The sequence below is a fragment of the Xiphophorus maculatus genome, chromosome 22 (assembly GCF_002775205.1).
Source record: "Xiphophorus maculatus strain JP 163 A chromosome 22, X_maculatus-5.0-male, whole genome shotgun sequence".
In the NCBI taxonomy this organism is placed as follows: Eukaryota; Metazoa; Chordata; class Actinopteri; order Cyprinodontiformes; family Poeciliidae; genus Xiphophorus; species Xiphophorus maculatus.
In genome coordinates, this window is record NC_036464.1 from 25,107,082 (window position 1) to 25,130,045 (window position 22,964).

The window sequence follows — 22,964 nt, forward strand, 5'->3', positions numbered from 1 at the left end:
GGAATGAACGTTTCTTGTGGTAGCTAAATGTACATCGTTAATTATCAGCAAACTGTATTTAATTTGAATGGTTGTCAATATTAAGAGACATTTACTCTATCAACTCTTTATTTTTGTTACTCTGAGAGGATTGTAGGGGGCTGCACCATGGCGCAGTTGGTAGCACTGTTGCCTTGCAGCAAGAAGGTCCTGGGTTCGATTCCCGGCCGGGGTCTTTCTGCATGGAGTTTGCATGTTCTCCCTGTGCATGCGTGGGTTCTCTCCGGGTACTCCGACTTCCTCCCACAGTCCAAAAACATGACTGTTAGGTTAATTGGTCTCTCTAAATTCTCACTAGGTGTGTGTGTGCATGGTTGTTTGTCCTGTATGTCTCTGTGTTGCCCTGCGACAGACTGGCGACCTGTCCAGGGTGAACCCCGCCTCTCGCCCGGAACGTAGCTGGAGATAGACACCAGCACCCTCCTGACCCCATTAGGGACAAAGGGTGAACAGAAAATGGAAGGATTATTCTACCAACAGTTCCTGCTCTAACATCTTCTTCTTTTTTCTGTTGTGTCCTCAGTGGTGTGTCACCTGCCGTGCATTAATGGTGGTAAATGTAGCGCCAGGGACAAGTGCCAGTGTCCCCCGAACTTTGCTGGCAAGTTTTGCCAAATGCCCGTTCAAAATGGACACCAGCAGCACCAGCGGTCGTCTGTGACCTATGGCCAGGCTCAGATTGTCTCTACACATACCCTGCCTCTTACATACAGCCATGGACAGACGCCTGGTGAGTAGACACTACTGTTATATCAGTTCTGCTTTTTAAAACTGAGTGTTTGGTTGTTTATTTCAACTCTTGATTTGCAGACCATTCCTCTGTGATTGTGAACGAAGGATTTTAATGATTCATTAAAATCCTTTGGTTAGTGGTCCAGATCAACTATGTGAAGTGCAGCTTGTAGTGACCAAAGCCTTCTGCTTCCAGAGCTGGAATAAAAAAAGTATTATCATTTAAAAAATATATATTTTTCTCAAACTTTAGCCATTATCAGAACATTAGTTTTTTTTTAAAAACACTATTAACTTTAAGGGATTCTCTTTTCTGTTACCTGGTTAAATTTCTAGTACAGCTTTAGAACGTCTGTATGTTTCTCTGTTCACTATAGTTGTCTGGTATAGACAAAAGGGATTATGGGTAATTTAGTTGATGCCGCCCCATTTCCTCACTTTGTCTCACTTTGCTTCCTTGTAAAAAAAAAGCAGAAAAGATGCTTCCATGCTGGCCGGAGCCATCTGTCCCACCTTTAGGGAGAGGGTGAATGGATGGAAATATGACTGAACCATAGTTGAACATATGGAGCCAAACAGAATTAGAATAAATTGTGTTGAATTTATCTTAATGTAGCTGGATACTGATTTGATTAGGTCAAACATACAATTTGAAGAAGATTCATAATGATAGTATAAGACTTTTAGATTAACTTAGACATATTCAAAGGCTAACATAATATTCTCCTGATATCTGTTGCTTATTAGACTCCATTTTTCCTCCCTTCCCTTAAAGCTGTAACTGTAATATCCATGTCTTGTATCTCACCAGTGTTCAACCCAGGCATTGTTAACATCCACATCAAACATCCCCCAGAAGCCTCAGTTCAGGTTCACCAAGTGTCCCAGTTGGACAATTACTCCAACAATGGGCACCAACAACAAGGGTCCCACTCAGGCTCCTCTTCATCCAGCAGCTACAGCTACCACCACTCTGAAAGCAGCCAGAAGGTTCAGCATCACGGCTACAACATGGTTCATCCCAACCAACATGGCTACAAGGTTCCCCATTACCAGCCCGTTGCCTCCAAGAACACCCTGGGTCGCTGCTTCCAGGAAACAGCAGCCGGTCAGGTAGACCGTCAGAGATCATTACTACGAGTTACCGTCATGTCACACAACAGGCAGCTTTTCACTCTGTGTCTGTGTATGTATCCTAACAGAGAAAAGTTGTCGCATGTTTTGACTGTTTCCAGATTACCCTGATTTCCTAATTTCCTCACATTATGTGAAAGAACAAGATTTGATAATTTATTTAGTTTAGGGTAGTTTGATTTAAATACATGCCTGTTCTGACAGGGTCTTTGCGTCCTGTCAGTCTCTGTCTCGCTATGTTTCCATCCAATTGTGAAGCAAAATACAACCTTGCCAAAAAAGAGAATGAAATGTTCAGTTTCATCCCTCTAGGAAGGTGTGCACTCAACAGTCCATCATAATCTATTTTTACTCATCATTTTTAAAAATGACAATACTTCACTCAACTGCATTTCGTTTTCAAACAGTTTAATTAATATTCAACAAGCTGAACAGAGAATCCACACCATAAAGCCACACATCAAGCAGATACATGTAACTCACACTTAAATCATAAACATAAACATGGATTACCAATTTGTCTCAGAGTTTTGATATTAATCTTGAGGCTGAGTTCACACTCTTCAGCCCCACTGGAGCCTGGAATTGCAAGTGGCAGCTAAAGTTTTGAAATCAGGGAACATCTCTCAAATCGAAGTGATCAGAAATTGGCAAGATTCTGTGAGTGAGGGAGGATGCGCTCATTCTGTATCAAGCGCTCTCCAAAACCTCTATAACTTTTCAAAGTGCTGTCAGCTCCTGGTTAGCAAGAACTTATATGTGTTTCCATCTCCCTTTTTGCGCATTAACTCTTTTTTTTGCAAAAACCATCTCAAGTGAGCATAAAAACATTTTTTGGAAAGTTAGGATGTTTTTCAAATTTTGACGTTTCCATCAACCTTTTCTAATGCGAAACTTTGGCTACTGATGTTTAAAAGAGTTCCTTTTCCAAGGACAGATCAGCAGGTTGTGGGGGAAGCTGGAAGCAGTCACAATCTGCCATCTGCTAGATGACCACTTATGATAGGACTGTTGTGAGAGTTGTCATGATGTGTGATCAGAGGTTGTGGCATTTTCAAACAGACCTGAAAAGAAGGACTTGTCTTCAAAATGTTCAGTTCAGGTTGACTAGGCTGGAGATAAATTTAGAAAGGCAAATCTGAAATGGCTTAGGCATGAGCAGAGGACGTTAGTGAACATTTTGGACAGACGACGTTGAATGTAGAGCTGCCGGAGAGGAAGAAGAGGATGTGGCAGTGAAGGAGGTTGGTGAGTTAGAGGAAGGTTCTGTAATTAGGCTGAGGCGGAAGCAGGTGATCTGCAGTGGCCCCCCTAAAAGGAGCAGCTGTAAGAAGCAAAACATCAAGTTAGAACCTAAAAGCAAATGTCTGCATGGGGTTTGCTCCTTCCAGACTACAGCCTACTTTAACCTTCACACACCAGACGTAGTAAAATTCTTCCACTGAAATGTGTTCCACATCTGTCAAGCCAAGGTTAGCACAAACAGACCACAGCAGGTTGTTAAAAAGGACATCTTTATCGTGTCACTGCCCGGACAATACAACCCGAGTCCAGTGGATGGTACTGATATCAGGTCCTAGACAAATAAAGAACAGATTCGCTGGCTGATGTGGAAAGAAATATCACTCCGCCGGGTTTTCAGGTCTTAAATAGTCATGAGCGGGTCACATTTTGTGAGGTTGTTTTTGCCATAAAGATAAAGAGTTGGTGCTGGCAGAAGAGGAGAAGCATCAAAATGATTTGGAGAGGTGGAGGTTTAAATGTGTTCGACTGTAAATAATCAGGGATGGAGAGAATGTTGAGCACAGATACACTTTGAGCTTTTCTTTATGAGATAAAATAATAATCCATCTTCCTTCCATCTGCAGTGTGGAAAAGCTTTACCAGGTCTGACCAAGCTGGATCAATGCTGTGCAACAATTGGGACCTCCTGGGGCTTCCACAAATGCCAGAAGTGTCCAAATAAACCCTGTAAGTACAAATGTTCAACCCAGAGTAAAGACCTGTTTACCCTATGTGTCCTGGATGCACAGACTCTAAGTTTACAGACACAATAAGAGATGAGAAGAAGGTCTGGTTTGTAGGAGTTGGATCATTAAGCAGTTATGCAGGCTTTCCCCCGGTGTATTATAAGTGGACCACCAGGCTTTGCTTGCACCTTGCAAGGTCTAAGACTCGCCAATGGTGCCGTAATCGTACGCTCTTACAGTGCCTGGTAGTGCGCCTCTTAATTTTTGTACCTCTGCGCAGATCGAGTTACTATATTTGTAGCATATTTCCATATAATTTTAAAATCGGATTCATTTTTTCTTTTATCAATGACTCTTTATCTCTAAATTATTTAGTTATTCCAGTTATTTTGGCAAACCTAAGTATATGGCAACAACTGCAATTTCAGGAAAAGCTTTACTTCAAATTCAACTTTAGACTGTGTTGCCTTCACAATGGGACAGAACTAATTATCAACCAGTTGGCCACCTCATGCTTAGTTTCCACTTTGTGGTACGGCATGGGTCAGTGCAGCTCGGTTCGATATTTTATATGTTTTCAGGAGAGCATTTCTACCGCCACACTCTAGAAAAAAACATTTAAATGTGTTGTTGTTGTTGCAAGTAGTGACATTTTTCTGTCCTTCAATTAATGGAGAGTGTTGTGAGATGGCAGCAGCTGTAACTCTACCGTACCATTGTCCTGTGAACCTACAACTGAAGGAGGAACAGGAATGGTGTGGTACGTAAAGGTCTGTTTTATTGACTGCTTTGTCTATGGAAACAGAGTAAATAGCATACCGTACCGCACCGACCTTTGCTGTTCCACTCAGAGGAAACGAGGCTTTAGTGTTTGTACGCTCTGAGCGTGTCAAACCGTAGTCACACCCCTATTTTTGTGAACACAATCTTGACCAATGAAGTTGATCTTGATTCTGGTTCCAATAATAAAAACTAAAGCACTGAAACATGCTTTATATATTAACACACAGATTGCTCTGACCACAGGAGTTATTTCCAGAGAGGAAAGGGACTGAATGCCATGGTGGCATGTGGTGTCAGCCCTGGCCTCTCAGCTCTTTTTATAGAGTTATACAGAGTTGTGAGGGGGAGCTATGAAAGGTCCTGTCAGTCTTTTTATGTAGCAGCTAGCTATTCAACACTACTCCTTTTATAGATGGATGGAAGCTTTAAAGCCAAGGTTCACCATGTAAACCCAGAAAGGCTCCATTGAAACTCCAGTAAAGGATTTTGATTAAAACTCCTTTAATCAAAATCTTGTTTCAGGGTTTTAATTGAAACAGCTTGATTGCACCTGCATTTTAATCTGGCCGTTCCATCTTAACATAAAAGGTAGAGATGCTGATAAAAACTAAAGGTTTGGTTCATAATTCTTTTGTGGTTCATTACGACAACTTGAACCAAGGATCTATTTTCCCAGGTTGGAATCATTAGCCCCTGAGAAAGTGTTACTCCAGGTGAATAATTAAGATTTTGCACATTTGCTTCTGATGGACATTTGAAAGAGTTTGTCTTTAGTGGTAAGTAGTTAAGCACTTTGAGATAAATACTTATTTCATGTACATACAGTGGGAGGTATTACAAATCAGATGATTTGTCTGCTGTTTTTTTCTCTGCAGGCAAGGCAAAGGTTTAAGTTCAGACATTTTTTTCCCACTTTGTTTTACAGTTGAATGTGAAACAGTCCATTGTGCCTTAGAGACATTGGTAGCTGGTAGTTAATTTGGCTTTCTTGGTCAAACAAATGTTGCTTTGTTGTCTCCCACAGAACAAAGCCTCCGCTTGCAGGTATTTGAGTACCAGTTCCCCGCTGGTGGCCTTATCCAGCAGTGGGGCTAAGCTTGGTTTCAGTTTCAACTGCAATGAGCTTCTCAGAGCAGTATTTGACTCACTGGAAGTTGTATTGCTTTTTGATCAATATTTACGCGTGTCATTCATACCTGCCTGACCCTGTTCTAGGTTAGGATCTAGGTTGCAGGCCGTCTCGGTTATCATTGGATGAGAGGTTGGGGTCTTCTGTCATTTTTACAAAGACTCAATCATGCTTTGGACTATGATTTACCAAACAGCCAGCACCTCTGACCGATGTGAAGGGAATGCTTAAAAAAGCAGCTTTTATGCCATTCATTTGCCAATTTCTCACCCCGTCTTCCTAGATTTGCACAATATTAGGAACTTTTAATGTTGGAAAATGATTATTAAATATTGCAATGATGATACCAGTTTACTCTTTTAAACCATCCTTATAGTGTCCCCACCTCTCCTGCTCAGCTTAAAGACATTAAAGATCTAAATGAGCTCTTGACATAAGACAGTAAACCAAAGTGGTCAAATTTAGTTTAAGCCAGTAAGGCACGTGAAATTATCTGAAAATTGCTATGAATGACGACGAATGACAATCTCTGCACCTTAACTAGACTTTAAAGATGCTTTATGTTCATTGCAGAAAGTGTGTGCAGTTCTAGAAACTCATTTAGATGCTCATAAAATATGCTAGTGTGTGTAGATTTATGAAGCTAACATTCCAGTTGCTCACTTCCGGCTTCCTCAGCTATCCCTCTGATAGACTGTCCTCCGGGATATAAGAGGATCAACACTTCTCACTGCCAAGGTAAGAGCTTCACCTTTTAATTATTTTTTAGTGGTTCTAGTTGTTGACCTTCTGTTTTCAACCGTGAATGTTTTGGAAAAATTTGGACTGTTTGAATTAACTCAATGACATTTAGTACCAAACTAGCTGCAGAAGCCACACTTTACATGTGTGTACATTTATGGCTTTAACATGACAAACGTGGATGACTTCATATAGAACAAAATAAGACATTTTATTTCCTCATTGTTTGTTGCTACAGCATAAGTCTGTGTAAAATTTAAAAGGAACTGAAAGGTGCATATTTGACACCTTGTCATGGTTCTGCCTCGTCTCTTGGTACGTGACCGCCGAAAACCCTGAAGCAATAAGAAAACACGATGAAGGGATGAGTGAAACTTTCTCTCTGATTGTGAATTTGAACAATCTATCGTAATATAAGCTGCAGTGCTGAAGTGATTAATTTTAAATGCCTATTTCTATAACTCTGAACTCACGTTGCTGTGGTTTCATAGGAAAAAAGCATAAAAAACATCTTCATTCAGGAAGATGAACGTAACATAAAATAAAGCAAATACATTTTTACCCGACATTTAAAAATGTGGCAATGTGTGCAGATAACAACGATGTTTTAGAGTTGTTTGTTTATGCACGTTTTAGCATAAAGATTTTCCTAAACATGTTAGCGCCTAACGGGAGACAAGACCAAAAGTTGCTCAACATTTTGATGAACACCAGTAAAATCAGCCGACTCTGCATCTTAAAGATCACTTCATTGTTCTCGGAAGTGATTGACTCTTCAAAAGAACTCCCCTCGACTCAACATGTTTTCCATTTTTACCCACTGACAGATGTGGATGAATGCCAGCTGCGGGTCGTTTGTCCTAACGGAGGCTGTCTGAACACTGTGGGCAGTTACATGTGTACATGTAAACCTGGCTATGCCCCCGACGCCACTCTCACCAGCTGCATCCGTAAGTCCTCCAGTCTGCAACTCAGTGGTTTCCTCTGTTTGACACATCCATAGCAACCAGTGGCTGCATTTTTATAATAAGTGTGTGCAAATCTGGGTCTGTATTCCGCCAGTATCGAAAAACACAATTTCGCAGTTGCGGTGTTCCCATTAAATAAAAAATTAAACTAAAATCACATGTGAATAAGCTTGTTCACATGATAAGCCGTTAAAAATCATGGCAGCGATGGATGTGAACAGTTAAATGAGATATATTCATAACTCAGCCATGGCGCTAGCCCTCATCATCTTATCTGCCATCAGCCACCTATTCAGTCATCGGAGCGACAAGCCTGTTATGCTTGGGTATGGCTCCGTATGCAGCGTTTTGGGGAAATTGCAGTCTGTGATTTAACAGAAGAGCTATGGATTCAACACCTTAGGATGACACACAACTTTTTATGAACTGTGTGATGCTGTGAGAGCCCTGGTTTGGCCGGATGCACATTGTCCGAAAAAACAAAACAAAGACAAAAACAAACCATCATCCTACTACCACTTCCTGTCATTTTCTTTTAGGTTTCTGCCAGTAGTTACACCCCGTTGTTAATCACATGACTCGTGCGATGCAAAAACAAGTGTCTCTATTGCAATTTGGGGTAATACATTTAAATTAATACCTACACCTCATCCTGGAACAAAAACTTTTCATTGAAAACTTTTTTTTTATTTTTAAATTGCTAGGTTTCCATTATGCAAATTTATTTTCTCACGTTCATTTTGCGCAATTTTATGGTAAATGGAAATGCAACTGGTGATGAAGTTTGGCTTGTTTCTATACTCTTTGAGGTTGATATTTCCTACTACACTTTGACAACAAAATGCTTCCTAAGACTAACTCACTGCCAGAGACGTATGGAGACAACATAGGTTTGTTTACCAAGTTACAGTAAAAAAAAGATAAAAAAAAAATCATTTTGACAGTGAGTGTGTGTGCCAAGCATCGGGGCACCAGAGCAGAGTGTGTGTGGCATTTAAAGATTAAGACAAAATAGAACCTGAGTTTTCATCACTGTTCTCTTTAGTATGTCTTTGAATTCCTGACTCATATTATTATTGTCATATATATATTTGTTGCATTTATTGACACAGTTACTGATTTGCTGAGCAATCTATTTCTGTATTCATTCTTAAAACTTGGGAATCGTCACTGGATTTAAAATTTAACGCAGTTCCCCTTTTCCAGCAGCACAGCCCTTAGTCTTGTATAACATTCCACAAAGTTGGAGGCTGAATTACCTCTTCAGCTCGTCATTAAGTTTCTCGGAGGCCTGGTAATGAACCATTCTTTTGATTCAGGTGTCAAAAGAACACACCTGAACAGCAGCTCTTGAGGACTTGAGATGGCGACCCCTGCCGCACAAGATTCAGATCTGAGAACCGAGATGACTAAAGATGATTTTATGACCGGTGAAACATTTCTGGGCTGATTTAGTCAGATGTTATGTTCTACATCACAACCTTTAGTGAGCTTTCTTTTAAAGCCATTTTGTAATGATTTAAAATCCTCGAAGAATTTGAAGACTTCAACAAGGTTCCGGCGCATCGTAGACCTTCTACCTTACCTACCTGTGTGCATTGTGGTTTTCCAAAGGTTCATCTTTTAGATCCACCTTGAGTGTGTGTTCACTAAGCAAAACACGCAGTTCCAGTTAAGGCCCCGGTAGAGTTTAACAAACTCAGTGTTTACGTTTCTTGGCGAAACAACAGGAATGTATTTCCTGGCAAGCCTGAGTAACTGCTTGCTGTGTAGATACCATCTGGTGACCTCAAAAAGCCACTCTTTGCTGTTGTCCTCTTAATGGTGACCTCCTGCATGCCTTGAACTCAGTCAGCATGTGTGTTAGTGCATGACGTGTTGGCATTTTTCTTGTTTTCTTCCAACTTGCAATCTTTTATTTGTTTGGTGGACATATGTTTCTGTGTTGTTTTTTTTTCTTAGCTTTGATTGTTTAGAGACCAATGATGGGTTTCTGTGAAACCACAAGAAGTCGTTGTGGAGAACCCAGCAGTAGAATGCTTGTTTATGTGCCGGGGTCCTGTTTTTGGATTTGTGGGCGAAGGAAGGTTTACTCTGGTGAAGGGAACTGCTTTATTTCTTCACGTTTTGCCCTCTCTCTTCAATATGTGTCTCCTACGCTTTGGTCTGCCATTTCCTACACCTCCACGTTCTCCATCCTCCTCCTGGTGCTGCTCTTCAGCCAACACACCTGCCGTCCAGGAAGAAAAGGGCGCTTGCTTCCGCTTGGTCAGCTCAGCGAGGCAGTGCTTACACCCAGTGTCTGCCCAGCTAAGCAAGCAGCTTTGCTGCTGCAGTGTGGGCAAAGCCTGGGGCCCTCGTTGTGACAAATGCCCCCCTCCTGGAACAGGTAAGGCTCCCAGAGTATTTATCACTAAGGAGCGTTACCACTGGTCCTTCCTCCCAGCAGCTGTATAACTTTATGACCATAATTAATTAATAAATTAATCTAAAGTCGATTGATCTTATCGGTCGACTAACGATTAATTGACAAGCGGCCATTTTCTTAAAAACCTGAGTTTTCTCTTGTGTCCAGAGAGTCGACCGTCTTTCCATAAGATGAAGGGCTACATTCTTTATATTATGCTGAATTAAAAAAAAAAAGAAGCATGCAGTTATATTTAAAACAAATTTTGTCAGGTGTATTATACTGACCAAATAAACAGAAAATTGTGGTTTTCTCATATTATTAAACTTTGCCATATTTATAAAATCTAAAAAACCCCGGAACCTCTCAGGTTGCTGAATAGAAAAAACAAAGATGAAAAGAGTAGAATATGTGGACCACTTAATTTCCCATGAACACAGGGATGTTTGTGTCAGTGAAGTGGAGGGAAACTGATTTAGCTCTCTGCTGGCAGGACGGTCTACAGTCAGTGGTGAGAGCGATGCCCTGTGCTGTTAGTCGTGCTTTCAATTCAGCTTCCTTCTTGTTGTAGCACCACTAAGCGGGTTGTTATGGTTACTCTCAGAGGAACGTTGAAGCTTCAATCACCACAGCACACAAAATTAACCGTGCTCATTGGGATCAGGTCTTTTTCTTCCGTCAGGTTAGTTATTCTGTGTTATCCCCTCTTCTTTGCTCTCATATTCTCCCTCTCCGCAGCATATCAGTATTTTTTGATTAAGAAGTTGAAGTTGCTGAATGAGCGCCGTTAGGGAGAAAATAAAGGAGTTTGTTGAGTGTTTATATTTCAAAACAGAACCGCAGTAGGTGCGTCTTGAATCCCACACCAGACTGTTTCACCCTCCCATTTTGGAAAGCTTCCGCCATTATTATTTCTCTTACAACTTGCTCTGCTTACGGATGACCAGCAGCGCCCTCTTTTGGATGGTGACCACACTACAACAGAAGGTTTAAGCAGACAATACCAGTTAATTGATTGGAACTAATTCTAATCTATGAAACCATTAATTGTATGTCAATTGTATTGTATATCAGTTCATTGTATGTTGATTAATCGTTTGCATCCCTAATGCTCTGCTGTTAGCTGGACTGTTTTTCCATGTCTTTGAGGAATATGCTCTTCTCTTGTATAGTCAAATATATGTTCACATTTTGTACAGTTTAAAAAAAGTACCTCAGTCAGTTACATGTTTCTTTGCTCTGAGTTTACGTTTTAATAAATCCACTGGGTTTCTTTTCTCTATGCTGGACGTTTTCCCTTACTGTCTCCTATTGTTTTCTGGTTTTATATTTTTACTTTAATGTAAGTCTATATGATCTGCTGCCACTTTGCTACTGATACACCTGAATTCTCTCATTGGGGAATAAAAAAAGAATGGTTCTAATCTATTCTATTCTATTCTATTCTATTCGTGGGAGGTGTGCTGCGTATGTCTTTTTTTTCTCTAGGAATTATTGCTAAATATGTCTTTTAATGTTTATCCTAGTACATTAACAGCAGTTAAACTTTCAGCATTGGTGTCATAATTTTGAATTTGTGAATCACAGTTAACATTATGCTTTTACTTACTGAAAATAATGATGGGTTGCTTTGTTGCCTGTGCTTGTGTCGTCTGTAGCCTTGTTTAAAGAAATCTGTCCCGGTGGAATGGGCTACACCGTTTTACCAAACCCTCCTGTAAACAAGCCAGTCACCGTTTTCCAGGAACCAGATGACCTATTACCTCCGCAACCCCTGCCAACGCCAGAGAAACCAGTGGAGGCCTTTGGGACACAAGAAGAGATTCTTCCAGGTCAGGGTTTATTCATTTAGGATTCATATTTGCCACAGGAGTGTAAATTCAACAGCTTCATATGTTTTCCTCTCTGGCAGAGCTCTTAACATTCTGTGCCTGTTGTTGCAGAAGGTCTTGTCCTGTTTGTCAGTCCTGACTTTGCTTTGGTCATGCATGGTTTAGTATTACTTGCATTGTTAAAACTTAAATCAGAGTATCGTTCTCTTTTTATAGCAGGAGCTGCTCAAGAAAGAATCTTCTGGTCATGCACATGCTGTACAGGTTGACTGGTCATGTTACTGGAACTATTTTAGATTAAAATATGTATTATCTCCATCCACCATTTACATATAATAACAAATATGTAAATATGTCATCATATTTACTCCATTATCTCATATTGTAGCTCTCAAGTCCTTTAATTCACATTGATGTTACTGCAGTGTCTCTAAGAAGCTAAATAAATCCTCACAGAACCAAGACAAGTTTTCTTTCAGTTTTGGTTCTCTGACCCAGAAATTTTGATTTCTGGGTCTAATACTAGACCTGGTGTTAGACCTAATGTCATACAGAGATCCGCCTCATCTGTTTTCCAGATGGACTGCTTTAAGGTGACCAGGCAAGCTGAATTTATTTGGCAGCTCACCCTCATACAAAATGGAAAAAGATGATTTCTGCACTTTTAGTAAAGATAAAGATGCTACAAGACCTATTCTGTCTTGTTTAGTGCTTTCTATTTATGACTCTTAAAAATATGGTACTGTAGGTTCAATACTCACTTTGGAAAATTACAACTCCAATTTAGCATTAGAAAGTCTAATTTGGGAGTCTTCTGGCATGAGAGTAGGATGATGAATCCTAACAGAAACATCCCTCATGTTGTTTCATTAGGGGAAAGATTAAGCGGCTTTAGCTCGGTGTGGGCTCAGTTCAAACACAGCTCAGCCCAGCGGCCTGCAGGTGAGGGCTGGTGGGGGGTGAAACCTGGCTAAGAGAAGGAGATCAGCTTCAGCTGTTCCTGGTTATGAACCATGTTTGCCAACCTCCATGAAAAGAGAACACCGTGCAACATCTTATCCCTAATTGAACCAAAAATCCTGCAAACTTTGAATGTTCTGTTGTAAGTCGCAGTCAGAAAAGGAAAGATGAGGATCTCATCCACTGAACAGTTAGTATTATGAAAGTTATTAGTATGAAAATCATAGCTGATAGGCTTTTATCGATGCTGTAAACCTTTACAGTGCCACAGTGTTTATTTTTTTTCTCTGGTGGTTGGTTGCAGCTCAACCATGTGGTAGTAGGTAGTTTATCCTTGTCAGGGGGCTTTTAGGCCCTGTTTACACTGAACTGTTTTTTTTTTTGTGTGAAACCGTAACATTTTTGCTGTTTGTTGTTTACACGTCGCCAGTGATCGGAGTCTCTGACACAGAACTTCTCTGAAACACTCCATGCGGAGGTGTGAATGCACATGCGTCGACTTCATGACTGCAGGGTTTGCTCTACCCATGCTCTGGCAGATAGTAAAAAAAATGGCGGATAGCATTGTACTGTGCTGTGCTGCGCAACCTGTTCAGTTTGACACATATTCTGAAGTGAAATACTGTATGTATGTGTTACATGAGAAGTTGGTCATCGTAAAAGGAGATGTACTTTGGGATTGATCCAGATACTTCACACACCGGTGAGGTGAAGAGTGACAGTCACATGCCAAGCTCACAGTGCCATCTAGAGCCCTGGCATGGCAACTACAGCACAGTCAAGGTGGTTTGGCGATCTTGTCTAAATGTGGAACTTTTCCCCGGTCAACATGTGAATATATTGGCAGTTACCAGACAGAGACCAGACAGCGGTCTCTTACAAAGTCTTAGTTTTCAGATGACATGCAGGGCTTTTGTCATCCTTTTAAGTTACATTTTTTTTAACATCACCCCTGCTGCAGCAGCACTTCTGTTGCATTTAAACCTGAAATCGGTGAATGATCAACAATCCTGGGCAGCTGGGATTGCTTTATTCTGTTTATTCAGCAGATAAATTGTAACTTCACTGGCTAAAATGTGTTTGATATGGTTACTTGATCTTGGTCTTCAAGGAGATGCTATAATCCTTTATTTAAGTATTTCCATTAAGGATGGCTCAATTTATCTAAAAAATATTTAAATGCAATCTCTGTAAAACACTGTGGTTGTTGTCGTGGGTAATGGGGTTGGAAAGCTATTTCTGTCTTATTTGGCCTTGGTTTCTGCAGCTGAAGCTGTGTTACCCTCTGTACCTTTGCTTTCATGCTAAGATGTGGCATTCTGATCATGCTTATCTACCTGTGCTTGTGCGCAGTAAAGGAAGCCCTGCACACTGAACTAGCACACATTCAAACATATTCTGACTAATTTTCAAATAAGAAATGCAGAATTGTTTGCACAATGTTAAAATTTAGATATTTCTTTTAAAGAAATTTGATAAAGTTTTCAATTAAAGTCATGAACATCTCTATCAATATACTCGCGTTCAACTTAAGATATTTTCCAATAATGCCTGTCTCTACATATGTTGTATGGTTGAAAAATGTCTATAGTGGTGTGTCCTTTGTGTTATTTGATAGAAGTTGTTGAGAAGACGTCTCCTCCTGCTCCGGTGGAGATTCTCCCATCCAATGCGGGTCAGGACATCGCACCCACTCAGTTAGCTGGTCAGTTTCCTGCCTGACTGGGTTTCATGTTTTCTGATGGTTTCACTGTGCAACATTTAAAAGACAAATATTGCCAAATGTTATGCTACTTTTCAATAAATGCCATGTGTCGCTGGTATTTCTTTAGGACAGTATCTGGTCTCTCATTCCTGTGGAAGCAATTTATATTTGCCTGTTTTTGTCAGAGGTGGACGAGTGCGAGATCCCTTACATATGCGGGCAGGGGGTTTGTTACAACACAGCTGAGAGCTACATCTGCCACTGTGATGAGGGATTCCACCTGGATGACAGCCAAAGCACCTGCATAGGTAAGGATGGAACGAGGGAGGTCGGCTGAAACACGTCTAGGGATGCATGTTTCACTAGAGAGCTCAGAAGGGAGCGCATACGGAGCTCAGCAGACACATGCAGCTAAAATTTTGTTTCTAATCAATGTAAGATCAGTCCTCCTGTTCAAAAAAACCTCCAGCAGGTTTATGAAAAAGTGAAACATGTTTGGAGCATCCAGCTTCTTGCAAATTGCAGTTTGAAAATACCAAAGAAACGAATCCAGTTCAACAAATGCAGAGCTTTAATCACGATTGTTTTAAAAGTTTAAAACTTTTAAAAGCTAAGACTGATACTGAAGGTTGTCGGCGGTTGAAGGATTTCTCTTTTGTCAAAGACAAAAGACCAGGAGCCATTTCTCTATTGCTAGACAAATTTTTTTTTGTATTTACCCAGAATGCCCTATGTTGTAGTTCTGCTTCAACATAGCAGAATGTTGAACAGCTTGGCATACACATATGCATTCGAAATGGCACCAGAGTTCACTTCAATTGAACTGAGACTTAGGTTTGTAGAGATGGACCAGAGTTTGCTGTTTTGGTCTGCATCAGAATTCAGTTTACGCTTTCACAACTCACAAAGCAACTGCACTTTCTAGGCAAATTATCCAGAGCTTGATTAAAGCAGATTAAACAGAGCTGATGTGAATGCACCCTAAAAACACACAACTCTTCTTTCCTGAATGTGTAACAATACATCTGACTGAAGGTGTCTTATTTTTGAATATCAAAGTAATGAGAGAATCTTGATAATCTTTACCTGAACCAACTGAAGAATGTGTTCAGTTTATTGGTTTTGTCCAAGCTGTCATCAACCTGTTCCTTCTTCTGCTTGAGGCCTGACGTCCTTTTCTTCCCTGGCTATCCACATCTAGCATTGCTTTGCTGGATTTTACTGTCTACCTTCTTCCTGTATGTCTCATTGTTGTTTCCAGTCTTCATTCATTTATCAGGAATTTGCTGTCTTCCTCCCTGAAGACTCTTTTTGGTGAGAGAGTTCTTTTAGGTCTCTGGTGATTTCAGGGTTTGTGGTTGAGGAATTTACTGACCTGATGGTCAAATTGTGACGACAGAGTTATGAACAAATTGCCTCCTGATAGACGCAACCATGTAAACAATCACGACTTCCAAAAAGAACAAATGTTCAGTCTAACTAAATATCTTGGTATTAACAGGACTTATAAATCAGTGGAATTTTAGGAGAGACCAGCAATCAGGCTCTTACTAGTCTGTGCACCCACTGGCCTCACCACTCTTGTGAGGACATAAATACAATTCACTCTATCATTATGTGGTTTCCTGCCATTTCAGCCCAGCACTCCCTGCCCACCAAAACGACACTGGGCCAGTGCTGGCTGGGCAAGCGGCCCTCATGATTATTTCCTCGTAGCTGCGGTAGAATCTCTTCTCCGTCTTTGCAGAGGAAGAGGGATTGCATTTAGATTTCTGTAAAAAAAAACAAAAAAATGTACAGAGCTTATTTATATGCAACCAAAATATGTATTAACAGGAATAATAGAGAAAACATACTGAGAAGAAGATGGTTTGAGACATAGGTGGGATCCTAAAAAGAGAAACACCACACTGTGGTGAAACATGTGGTGCAACGTTTATTCAGCCATCATACAGTATATGCACGTGCCAACTAAAACTTCAGCTTACACTGGTTTAACCAGTGTGTGCCCCTACATTTACTAAATGAAATACAGTTTGAGATCTGTGCACTTAAAGGTGAATAACTGTTTCTCATCATTATGCAAAGTTTATTTTTTGCCAGTTAGAGCCATACCATACTGCACTAAGCACTTAGCATTGCCTTGTTGCTGAAAATGTGCTATATAAATAAAATTACCTTTACCTTTACATGTTAGTTGATTCTAACTACCGTGTTCCGAACTAGTGAGCTCAAGAGGAACGTGCTGCTTGGACATGACAATTCTGTCATTCTCCATGTCTAAAACAGTTCCTGCTCGTTTTACAGACAATTTGTTCAACAGTAAAGGAATATCAATCACTTCAGTTTCAATGTGGCACTTTGTTTGCCCGATCGTGGCTCGAAGGTTCATTTTTTCAGTTGTAATGTACCAGATAGACCATCTCCAGATTTGAAAGGTCTGCAGCTTTTGTCAACTTGGCTATAGCTTGGGTCATTTATGCAACTATCCAGCTACTTGCTACCACTTACACATGCATGCAGTGTCAATGATAGCTGATCCCAGTGATTCAGTTTGGAAGATCTCAAAGTCTCTCTTTACCTTAGTAAATAATATAATGTTCCATTTATCCTTATTTTCATCTTCTGTCAACTTTACTTCGCTTCTCTGATGCAGGCAGTCTTCGGCCTAATGGACAAATGCCCCATATTTGTCAAATGGATTTGTACTTTGATGAGACTACTAGTGTCTGCTTTTTCTTGTCCAAGTCTGTAGCAAGTCTCCAATTAGTAGCTTAATTTTTCCTGCACTTTTAAGGCCCGGCTTCATCAAACATCAGCGCTACTCTGTCATTTGAAACCATTCTCTACCATGAAACTGCCAAAAAAACATGTTCTTAGTCTTGCAAAATTTATTGTATCTCTATCTTTATTGCAGGGGAAAAGGTAACAAAACCTTCTCGCAGAAATGACACACTTCCTCCCAGAGGACTTCAGCAAATTTGTCAGCTGGTCTAATTTTAGCAATCAATTTTCCTAAAAACAAATTGATTGCTAAGGGCTGAAGAAGTTTGCTTTTCACAGCAGATTTATTTCACAAATATCCGGGCGCTATCACGATGAACATAAATATATATAAATTTTGTTGCAGTTTTCTCTTGACTAAAGATCATTTCTATGAAAGCCAATAACTGCACAGTTAGAAACCAGCCTTAAGCCACATCTTACTCAGGTGTCATACTTGATGACCTTTAGAGACAGCAACCTGAAAGAAAGAGAAGGGAGAAGACAAGCAGCTCAGGAGGTGAACAACAGATGACTCTATTGAGGACTAATGCCTTCCTCTGAGTCACAGATGCCTGGAAATATCCTGTTTGAAGATTTGATATATAAGCAACAACAATATATGCAGATCTCACAAGAAAACTCTGTTATTGTCACCAACAGTGTCAAAAGGATTTTCTCAGAATTGTTACACAGCATCCCTTAATTATTGGAAAATGTGTCTGTGGTTGAGGAACAATTTGAAGTCATTTCCTGAATTCCTGAATTTTAGAGGAGCTAATTTTATTTGCATCTGACATAGCTGTGGCTTCATGTATTGTTTTCACAAAAGCATCTCACAGATAATTTTCAAGAAATGGTCAAAAGAAAAACAATAAGGAAAGCAAAAGTGACCTTAGAAAAAGGCAATTTATCAATAAAAATAACCCTGTATCTGAAATAAACTGAGGAATTAAAGTGTTTACATTTTTCAAATTAGAAAAACACCAAATGACTCCAACCCTTAGTTAAAATTTTCCTGCTCGAGGTGCTGTGGTGGCACAGGGATCAAGCACAACCCACATATGGAGGCCTTAGTCCTCGACGCGGCTGTTGCAGGTTCCTGACCTGGTGGCCTTTGCCGCATGTCTTCCCCCTTCTCTCATTACCCTCTTTCCTGTCGGCCCAGAGTCAATAAAAAATAATTCAGGCTCAGTTTGTTTCTCATCTGGCAATGAGAACAGAGATAAACACAATTTTGTTTGGAAGCCTAATGAGATTTTGGTCAGTTATCCATAAACAACTTTATGTCCCTCATGCCCTGAACAAGTTTTCTTTGGTTTTTACATATGCAAGTGCCCTCAAGGGGGACCTCAGAGTGTTTGGTGAGAGGCGTCTCCTTTTCTGGTAATGATATAATTACCATTGTCCAAATGCTAGCTTACAGCTGCCGTACATTGTATCTCAGATAATTTCTTGCAGTTTAATTGGCTGCTGGGTGGCAGAAGGAGGAGCTCTTCAAGAGCGCCATTCAAGAGCTGGAACTGGACACAAAATCACAGCTGTCTGCTTTTCTTTTGTCTCTCCTTCACAGACATTGATGAGTGTGAAAACAGGACAATGTGTCCTTCAGGTATTTGCTACAATAATCCTGGAGGTTACAGCTGTGGTACCTGTCCTCTCGGCTTTGTAGGGCAAGGAGGTCACTGCATTGGTAGGTCTGACTCCTTATGTTCACTGATACTCTCTTATTGTAACTAACATGCTCTAGGACTGCTTGATTCTTACTAAAATGTGAACAATAGTTCCTTTATGTGAACAACCTCAACACTGAACTGGATCAGTTCTCAGATTTGTCTGAATTGACTGTGTGAGAATTAGCTGCTGAAAAGACAACACTGAAAAAGCACACTGTTTATGCAATAACACACAACAAAGATGAACTCTTCGTTGACAATGTAAAGTGCAAACCTTTGTATCTTTCCAGATATAGACGAGTGCCATGACGAGCGAGTGTGTGTCAGAGGCCACTGCCTGAACACTGAAGGCTCGTTCCTGTGTCAATGTGGGCCCGGGTTCAGAGTGTCATCAGCTGGGGACCAGTGCAATGGTTTGTATTTATCACTTAGACTTAACTGTTAACCATTCAGCTTGAGTCAGGCTCTCGCTTTCACTTACTGAATCAGTGGTTGACGTGCAGGTGTGTCTCTCCGTATGGTAGAGCAGCACTGAAATGCTTTTTTTTAATATTCAGAGTAAAACTCATTATATAAGATTTATTCCTTACAGGATGATGTATTTTATCTACACAATTATGGGGAAGACGGCAGAAATCCTCCAAAAGCTGGGATACAATTGGTCACAGAATGCTGTAGCGAAGCATGTTAATGAAAAATCCAGTGGAAGGAAAATGTGTGGTAAAACTTGTATATAAGAAACAGAAACAACCCAGCTTTGAGAGGAGTACAACCCTACACTGAGACAAATAGATTGATGAAACTGAGCGAAATTTCCCAATAATTTATTTATTATTTGCACTTCACTTTTCGAATTGAAGTGCGGAAAAATTTTTTTTGTGATATTGTGAAATGCACCTGTGTTTTGGATAAATTGGTCAAGAATCAAAATTTAAAAATGTTTATATAACTAATTAGTTTCTTTTTAATAGAATCTCTAAATGTGGACAGAAACTCTCTTTTTCTGTATCTTTCACTGAATTAGATAATCTACTAACTTCTTCTTCTTTTTACCAAAACATACTCTGCAAACTATTTATGGTGATTGTTATAGTTTACGGTAGATGCATGACCAGTTGCTTTTATTTCTTTTGTCTTCCTTGTCTGTCTGTCTTCCTTTTTTTTATTTTAAATAACTGCTTATCTGAATCCAAACCTGGCATATTGATACTTAATGCGGCAAATATGCCCTCCAGTTTTACCATCCTAATCGATAAAAATAGACCAAACAAACTGGCTCTTCCTCCTCCCGTGTTTACAATCCAGATGCGGATGAGTGTCAAGAGGAGGTTTCTCCGTGTGTGTCTGTGGGAAAGTGTGTCAACAACATGGGCTCCTACACCTGCACCTGCCCCGAGGGCTTCAGGCAGATCAATGACACCAGCTGCATAGGTGACGAGTCACACTGCTTTATGTGGTTGCTATTGTTTGTGTGTTTTGAGGTTGAAGTTCCTCTTTGAACTGATGGGGCTCCAACATCCTAGCTGCTGTAAAGCTGCCAGACGCCTCAGTAATACTACATAAAGTTGTTAAACTCCATTCTCTGCTGCTTTGGCCTGTCACTTCCCAGATGTGGATGAGTGTGTGGAGGAGGCTGAGCTCTGCTCCCCTCATGGTACGTGTCTCAACACCGAAGGCTCCTATCTGTGTGTGTGTGACAGTGGGTTCACCGCCAGCCTCCATGCGCCCTCTTGTGATGGTAAGACAACTATACATGCACAAGCACACCAATTGTTTTGGAAGGATAAATATGCTTAATAAATATACCTAATAATACCGTTTCCCCTCTGTTGTAATACCTGGAAAATCACATCGGATCAGAAGTTCCACAGAATAAATGCGATTCTTTGCTACTAGTCCAGCTTATTTACCTTTAAAAATAAGGGTGGTGTTATCCTGTCCTGTTGAACCTTGTTGTGTTTAGAATACAGAAGATGCATAAAAGTGAAAAAAATTCAACCTGATATCAATAATAACTTTCACTCATGTATTGCAAAGACTGAATATCCTCTAGCAGTGTAAGTTAGAAGTAGATGGATCGATCCAAAATATCAATACCAAGTGTGTGTCAGTATTGGACCAACACTAGCATGACAAGCTTGATGCTTTAGTTTCAGTTTCCCTCTTAAAATTGTATTTCGTTTTGATATTGTAATTTCTCAACTCTATGAAAAGATTTGCTTTGATCTCAAATGATCCTTTTTTGCACTTTATTTAGAAAAAAATGCATGCCGGCTTGTTTTGTTCGTTTCTGTTCGTCATGTTCGTCTTACAATTTTTGGTAGACGCCTATAAACTTCATCTAAATTCTGCCTTAACAAGTCTTAACAAAATAATTCAAAGGAAAAGCACAAATCAGAACGATCAGAATTTTGATGACACACTTAATAACAAGCATTAGTAATGATATAGGTATTGGTACAGGTATTGGCGATACTGGCCTTGTTTCGGTATCAGCAATATTGACCCTATTTTCAGCTGTACTTTGGTACTGGTATGGTATGACACACCTCTAGTGTAAGTAAGGAAGTAACCCCAAGCAGCGGGGTTAGTATTTATTATGGACCACCTGTTGAGACAGTCCTAGAAAAGTACTGGTTGATTGGAAGGGAACATGACATATAAAACATATACAGTATATGTTTTATATGTCATAAAGCTAAATCAGCACTTTTGTCCTGAAGAAAGTTCTGGACAAAAACTTTGTAAAGAAGTTTTATCTATACAAGATAAGACTTGTATAGATAAAAGTGTAAAAGTATACTTTTTTTATTGGTAAAAAAGTATACTTTTTTATACTCAGTATATTCCTGATCCACTGTTGAAACCATGGCAATGAGATGGGTTGAAAGGCCTTCAGTACCCCCACAAATGCTGGGGGTCCACTGTACTTCCAAACAGCTAAACTAGTCAAGTGTAATTAGCATGTAGTAACCACCTAACTGGCAGTAAGCATCAGTATTTCCTCTCATTGAGTAAAACAAGTCTAAGCCATAGGAACGGTGTTATTGTGGAACGCTTTGGTTTATCCTGATGCAGAATCACATTCAGTGGGTCCAGTTACAATGTGGAGAAATAACTACGTATTGTTTTCTATTGTGTTCACCTACAATAAAATTTTATCTCCAGTCTATTATTCAAAATAATAATTTCTGGAATCCTGGTTGGTTTCCATACACGTCTTGTTAACTTCAGGCGCTTCTCGCAATATTTCAGTTGACTTCCAGGCACCATTGATTTATTCCGATTCAGCCATTGGGAATGCCTCAGGTGCCGACAGCTCTCCAGATCAGTTCTCCAGGCAAACAATAGCTCTGTGTCACCATGTCTGCCCTGGTTTTCATCACCCTATTCTATATCTCCATCACTCTGAGACACTCGGGGACGACACGGCAGATGAGAAGAATATCAACAATTTCCTTGAGATGTGTTGCCCCAGCTTTCAGCACCGTGGAGGGAGTCCAGGGCGTCGTGTGTCAGAGCTGTTTCATGCTCCCTCTGCTACCTCCGAAAACCCGAGAGGAACAGGAAGAGAAGCAGACGGAAGACTTTAAGCTTGCTGTCTAGACTTGCAGGAATATTTGTTGACCTCTCTCTTGTGATTTATGCAAACTCAGACTCCAGTGAGAATGCATATGTGTGTGTGTGTGTGTGTGTGTGTGTAGCAGTCTGAGTGTATATTTTTTACGGCGGGTCCTTTAGTTATAGAGCATACCAGAATTCATTACATTGCACTCGTCCTCGTTTACTCTTAATGCTGCAGGTTTTAATGTGTCTCCAGGGGAAAGTGAGGAAAGGCAGATGTTTGGTCAGATATATCATTCTTACACCTCATAAAATACAAAGCATAAAATTGAAAGGCTAACATTGAGGCATGTGAGTGGTGAAGTTGTTGAGCTTTTTTTTCGGTTCCTGCTGTTTTCAGACATTGATGAGTGCGGGCTCAACGAGACGCGCTGCGGGCCCCACGGCTACTGTGAGAACCGGCTGGGCTCCTTCCAGTGCCTCTGTGACCAAGGCTACCAGGAGTCCCAGGACGGCCACGCCTGCGAGGGTGAGTGTTTGGCTCATATCGAGTGCGTGTCT

At 40.4% G+C, this 22,964-nt stretch overlaps 1 protein-coding gene across 3 annotated transcripts in view; it reads left to right on the plus strand.

Moving 5' to 3' along the window:
• Positions 1-22,964, plus strand: part of ltbp1 (latent transforming growth factor beta binding protein 1) — an 80,401-nt gene that overhangs the window by 39,248 nt on the left and 18,189 nt on the right. For 2 of the 3 annotated variants that reach the window (XM_023326989.1, XM_023326990.1), the window contains exons 6-19: positions 563-769; positions 1,583-1,884; positions 3,774-3,876; positions 6,466-6,525; positions 7,356-7,478; positions 9,718-9,885; positions 11,562-11,735; positions 14,314-14,400; positions 14,586-14,708; positions 18,737-18,856; positions 19,130-19,252; positions 20,145-20,270; positions 20,449-20,577; positions 22,804-22,932. In XM_023326989.1, the coding sequence (XP_023182757.1) occupies positions 563-769; positions 1,583-1,884; positions 3,774-3,876; positions 6,466-6,525; positions 7,356-7,478; positions 9,718-9,885; positions 11,562-11,735; positions 14,314-14,400; positions 14,586-14,708; positions 18,737-18,856; positions 19,130-19,252; positions 20,145-20,270; positions 20,449-20,577; positions 22,804-22,932 (1,974 nt within the window). The remainder of the gene's footprint in view (positions 1-562; positions 770-1,582; positions 1,885-3,773; positions 3,877-6,465; positions 6,526-7,355; positions 7,479-9,717; positions 9,886-11,561; positions 11,736-14,313; positions 14,401-14,585; positions 14,709-18,736; positions 18,857-19,129; positions 19,253-20,144; positions 20,271-20,448; positions 20,578-22,803; positions 22,933-22,964) is intronic. The other variant, XM_023326991.1, reaches the window with a different exon arrangement.